The following is a 6,000-nucleotide window of genomic DNA, read 5'->3' as shown; positions in this document are numbered from 1 at the left end:
ACCACATACTTACAAAAGTGGGAAACCTTCCCACCGGATCAGTGGAGGCCAATGCACTAACCCCACAGAGAACGCAAGGACGGGGTCATTATATAGGTGGCCGCTCACTCCTAGGGTGGTCCGCAGCTCCCCAGACCCGTGCTGGAGACCCTGGCGCAGACATGTGTGGTGGAAGTGTTAGGAGAGGGTGGGAAGCGATCCACCATTCGCTAGGTCTCTTACTCGCCCCTGATCTGGACTCACCGCCCCAGGAGTTCCGCACAGTAGCGGTACACATTATTGCTGCTGGATAACCCCAGAAGCCCCTCACCGTCCGGAGTAATCTCGCTGAGGCTGCATCTAACAGTAAGATGTCTCAGTGTCATAAGAGATGGAATCTGGGGCGGTCCTTCCGTTTAGGTCACTGTGTAAGCGGAATGTCTCCACCTTCCCCATCACCCACACTACTGTGAATACGATAAAATGTTTGACAATTTATAAATAAAAATTGATGGTTTGAAAATGAAATTATTCTACACGTTTAGTATTACGCTCTTTATTTTACTCTTTTATGCTCACCCTCACATAAACAGGGTCCTAAGGCAACGTAAACTATCGTTAATTACACCCATTTCATCATTATACACTCCCCACATTCCAAGGGGACAGCAGCCAAACCCGCCACTCTGCACGGCCCCTTATCATCCAATCATGGGTGAGGCGAGGGCGCAGGTATAGAAAGAAGCATTGGACCGGTTAGTCACAGCCCTGACCCAGAGGAGGGAATCCTTCGAAACGCGTTGGTGGGAGACTATACCAAGCCGTGGTGCGCTATTCACACACTCCCTGCGAGCAGCCTTTCGGCACTACTAGCCCACAACCTTCTGGAATATTCTGCACCACCAGTGCCAGTAAGTAACTGATTACGTATGCACACCTGCTCCGGTGTTTCTTGTTGAAACGCTGAAAACCATCTAATACCATCACCAGCATTATTATTAGCATTCCTTTACATATAAATGAGACATCCGGACAAATCCCCGGCATCACCTTCCTCATAGGATCTATCAGTAAGTGATCCACTATTAACCCATTATCACCTGCAGCAATCACACGGATTACCTTGTATGCAGCCGACGGTGACTGACACACGCCGGAGGTCCTGACCCTCGAGCAGCCTGACGCCCGGCTCATCTCAGGGGCTCTACAATAAAGCGCACCGTCACTCTTCACCCAATAAGTGGATAAACTCACTGACCAATCACTGTTCAGGTAACAACTCACCCAAGTGATTATTTCAGGTGGCGGGGTGCGCTGCCATCCACAGGTCATCGCTCCCATCTCACGCCCATTGGTTGCCATCTGTTCCCCCCTCACAATTCTACGAGATCATTTCTTATTCTTTCAAATCAATTACATTTCCCCCTTCAGTAAAGGTTATTAATTTGTAAACTCATTTCCGGGCGGTGCTTAGATTTCTTTATATATACCAACAGGAATCGGCACGGAACCTTCCGGACACCAGCAGCTTATAAGTCTCCCCCTCTTATTGTGACGTCTCTACACTCCCGTGCCGTGATGATGATGATGATGATGATGATGATGGGATCCTCCAGCGCTCGCATTTCCCTATATACATGAATTATTACATAGACTCCAGCTTGGTCATGTCAGGAGCGCCGTCTAGTGGTGAAGCAGAAGACAGCACTTGCTCCTGGCTGGATCCACATTTCTGGGGTTCTCGCGCCTTATTTTGCGCTTTACAATCAGCGGATGTCAAGAATTACAACGTTTCAGCCCTTTTTTTGCACGTTCACCTTAGATTTGTAATCTCGCCGCGGTCGTATAATCAGGACTCCTGGTCTTATTGCTGGAATACGTCCATTTTGTGTCCTCACTAGCGGCCTCCAGGGTTGCAGTCTCATTTTACTGACGGCCTCCAGGGTTGCAGTCTCATTTTACCGACGGCCTCCGGGGTTCGGCCCATTTTACCGACGGCCTCCGGGGTTCGGCCCATTTTACCGACAGCCTCCGGGGTTCGGCCCATTTTACCGACGGCCTCCGGGGTTCGGCCCATTTTACCGACGGCCTCCAGGGTTGCAGTCTCATTTTACCGACGGCCTCCAGGGTTGCAGTCTCATTTTACCGACGGCCTCCGGGGTTCGGCCCATTTTACCGACGGCCTCCGGGGTTCGGCCCATTTTACCGACGGCCTCCAGGGTTCGGCCCATTTTACCGACGGCCTCCAGGGCTGCAGTCTCATTTTACCGACGGCCTCCAGGGTTGCAGTCTCATTTTACCGACGGCCTCCGGGGTTCGGCCCATTTTACCGACGGCCTCCGGGGTTCGGCCCATTTTACCGACGGCCTCCGGGGTTCGGCCCATTTTACCGACGGCCTCCGGGGTTCGGCCCATTTTACCGACGGCCTCCGGGGTTCGGCCCATTTGGTTCCTGGATTTTAGAGGTTTTCTAATGAATGTCACCATTTCATTTCCATTTCTCTGTCTCTTCCTTTAATTTTTTTTTGTTTCTCAAAAATTTGATGAGAGGTCCCGCCCTTACTCTGGGGGGCCGGGGACCACTGCAGAGCCTGTACCTCAACCTCTGAGGGTCCCGCGGGGGCGGCCATACTGGATATAAGTGAGAATACAGAGCCCCACATCCAAGGATCGGGGGCCACAGCCGCGGGGGTCCTCCATGATGGCGCACAGCAGGGTCCCAGGAATCAGGGGTCTCTTCTGCCGCACAGATGTCGTTTTATGACCCCAAAAGACAGAAGGAAACGTTCTATGCAGGGTCTGCGCCCCCCCGCACTCACCATCCTCCTCACATTGGTGGCCATGGGGCAAACGATAAGATGTAACAGCAGAATAGGGAGCGCAGCTCTGGAGGTGATTGGAGGATAAGACACGATGTAACAGCAGAATAGTGACCGCAGCTCTGGAGGTGACTGGAGGATGAGACATCATGTAACAGCAGAATAGTGACTGCAGCTCTGGAGGTGACTGGAGGATAAGACATGATGTAACAGAATAGTGAGCGCAGCTCTGGAGGTGACTGGAGGATGAGACATGATGTAACAGAATAGTGAGCACAGCTCTGGAGGTGACTGCAGGAGAAGATGATATGACAGCAGTGACAGCCACATATGACCCCCAGGACATGTGTGACGCTCATCAGGCTCCAGGCTGATGATCTCTGATCTGCTGGAAGTTGTAGTTCTACAGGGCCGGCTCTTGATGCCTGCGGCTCTCCGCTCAGCACCACCATCCAGTGCCCATAGCGAGGGAGCGCTCCCCATATGCAGTACCTGACCGAGGCTAATATGACCCATCCAGGAGCGCCCCCTACAGACGCCATCACTCATCTCAGGTGAAGACCCGGATGGGGACGTTATCTGTCAGCCAATCAGGAGCTTAGAAACAGCGGAAGCGGCTGGATTCCAGCTCCTTTGTTTACTCCGCGGTAATAGATCCCCCCGAACGTCGCAGAGACCGCGGGACAATAAATCTGAGGCGGAGACAAGTTGTGAAGGGTTCCTCAACAAAGGGATTCCTATTTATTATTTAAATCTTTCCATAATGAAAGTGCAGAGCTGATAATACTGATAAGCCCCGCCCCCGAGGAGCCGGAGGACCCCACAACGAGAAGACCGAAGGGTTAATGACACGGGAGCCACAAAAGTCACCGATATCTAACACTGATAACGTCCAAACACTGCGAGCCATATACTCGTACACCGCGCCGCCGTGGTCATGTGACCCAGCGCAACCAATCAGAGCAGCTGTGCATGATGGGAGCCACCAAGATATCAGGGGCCCGAGACACGAGTCCGGGGGTCCCCAGTATAAGCAGCCGAAAAAGGGAGGGCGGGAGATGGAACTGATGAGGCAGGTGATGTCCATGTGCACGGACCTCCCTCACGACCAGCAGCCAAGGAGAATGAGCCGGTGCCGCTCGCAGCGTAGGGTCAGCACAGACGCCCTTCACTGACCGACCCTGAAGCGGCAGGACGATCTCCCTGCAGGTCCGCGCCGCCAGTGATCGGAGCAGCGCGAGATGCCTCCACGTGATTGGCTGATGCGATGATTGTATGAAGCCACGCCCCTGCAGATTGTCAGTGGCAGCCCCGCCCCCGCTCAGCAACAGGAGAGGGCGACGTCTGTGTCGGGGGGGGGGGGGTCACACAGTGGGCGGAGACCCCAATACTGCGCAGGGATCCCACCCAGAGCAGAAGTCACAGCAAAAGTTCAACTCCAGAGCTGGGAGCCAGGAAGATGGCGGGCGGAGCTCAGAGTGCCCCGCCCCCGCTGTACACCTTGATCTTTCCCTCCCGCCTCAGCGAGTCGATGAGCTGCGCCTCAGAGTCGGCGTCGTGCACTCCAGTCTTCCGGAACTCGCCGGCGTAGCGGTTGTTCTCCCAGTAGTGATGCCAGTTACCCCGAGCGTCCGCGCCAAATCCGAAAACATTCACCTGAGGACAACAGGAAGGTTACCCCCGGCAACCAGGAGGGCGGAGTCACAGCACAGCCGCCACTCACCTCGTCACACACGTGGAGCGCAAAGAACAGCACCAGCATCCCGGTGGAGGGGTAGCGGCCGTGGTGCTGCGTCCAGCGGTCGTGGATGTACTTAAAGAAGGCCGGATTGTAGATCTGAACCTGAGGAGACAGCAGACATCAGCCCCGCCCACCCGACACCAGCCCCGCCCATTATTCACCAGACATAAGCCCCGCCCACCCGACACCAGCTCCGCCCACTGCTCCAATCATCATTTCACTCTGCAGCACCTGAGCTCTCAGGCCCGGCCCCCACCCTCCAGCCCTCGCGGCCCCGCCTAGCCCTGCAGCTCCGTCCTCACCTTGTCCTTGTCCACACGCAGGAAGGCCTTCACCGGAGCGTACGTGCTGCGGGGAGAGATGTGCGGTCAGTGACGAGATCACAGGCGGTGCGGCCCCCCGGACCCCGGTACTTACAAGCGGATCTGTCCCGTGGAGAGCGCGCTGGTGATCCACAGCAGGTCCAGCGCCTTGAACGGCACCAGCACAAAGCTCACATTGGCCGGGAGATTCTTGGCACTTTCTGGGTACATGAAGTGGTGGGAGGTCCGAGAGCCGACGTCCCCCTCATAGCCGAGCGTCGGGGCCTGGTTCATCCTGACCGGGGAGAGAGCGCCCCCCGCAGTATCAATATACACCCACTGGGAACACAGACTGCACGTGCGACCTACTGCTCCCCGTCATCAGCCATTACTGGGGAGGAGACTGTAGGGCGGGAGACTACAATCTATTACTCCCCGTTATCAGCCATTACTGGGGAGGAGACTGTAGGACAGGAGACTACAATCTATTACTCCCCGTTATCAGCCATTACTGGGGAGGAGACTGTAGGACGGGAGACTACAATCTATTACTTCCCGTCATCAGCCATTACTGGGGGAGGAGACTGTAGGACAGGAGACTACAATCTATTACTTCCCGTTATCAGCCATTACTGGGGGAGGAGACTGTAGGGCGGGAGACTACAATCTATTACTCCCCGTCATCAGCCATTACTGGGGGAGGAGACTGTAGGGCGGGAGACTACAATCTATTACTCCCTGTTATCAGCCATTACTGGGGGAGGAGACTGTAGGGCGGGAGACTACAATCTATTACTCCCTGTTATCAGCCATTACTGGGGGAGGAGACTGTAGGACGGGAGACTACAATCTATTACTCCCTGTTATCGGCCATTACGGGGGAGGAGACTGTAGGACAGGAGACTACAATCTATTACTCCCTGTTATCGGCCATTACTGGGGAGGAGACTGTAGGACAGGAGACTACAATCTATTACTCCCCGTTATCAGCCATTACTGGGGGAGGAGACTGTAGGACAGGAGACTACAATCTATTACTCCCCGTTATCAGCCATTACTGGGGGAGGAGACTGTAGGACAGGAGACTACAATCTATTACTCCCCGTTATCAGCCATTACTGGGGGAGGAGACTGTAGGACAGGAGACTACAATCTATTA

The 6,000-nt window shown here is 54.6% G+C and overlaps 1 protein-coding gene across 6 annotated transcripts in view; it reads right to left on the bottom strand.

The window, feature by feature from the left end:
• Window positions 1-3,506: 3,506 nt before the first annotated feature.
• Window positions 3,507-6,000, bottom strand: part of ST3GAL2 (ST3 beta-galactoside alpha-2,3-sialyltransferase 2) — a 42,423-nt gene continuing 39,929 nt past the window's right edge. For all 6 annotated transcript variants that reach the window (XM_073564343.1, XM_073564340.1, XM_073564346.1 and 3 more), the window contains 4 exons: window positions 4,957-5,136; window positions 4,842-4,887; window positions 4,522-4,641; window positions 3,507-4,454 (listed from right to left, as the gene is read on the bottom strand). In XM_073564343.1, coding sequence (XP_073420444.1) covers window positions 4,272-4,454; window positions 4,522-4,641; window positions 4,842-4,887; window positions 4,957-5,136 — 529 coding nt within the window. In that variant the 3' untranslated portion in view covers window positions 3,507-4,271. The remainder of the gene's footprint in view (window positions 4,455-4,521; window positions 4,642-4,841; window positions 4,888-4,956; window positions 5,137-6,000) is intronic.

This window comes from Dendrobates tinctorius, unplaced genomic scaffold, assembly GCF_039654945.1.
Source record: "Dendrobates tinctorius isolate UK_male_01 unplaced genomic scaffold, ASM3965494v1 ptg000450l, whole genome shotgun sequence".
In the NCBI taxonomy this organism is placed as follows: domain Eukaryota; kingdom Metazoa; phylum Chordata; class Amphibia; order Anura; family Dendrobatidae; genus Dendrobates; species Dendrobates tinctorius.
This window is presented reverse-complemented; position numbering and strand designations above follow the sequence as displayed.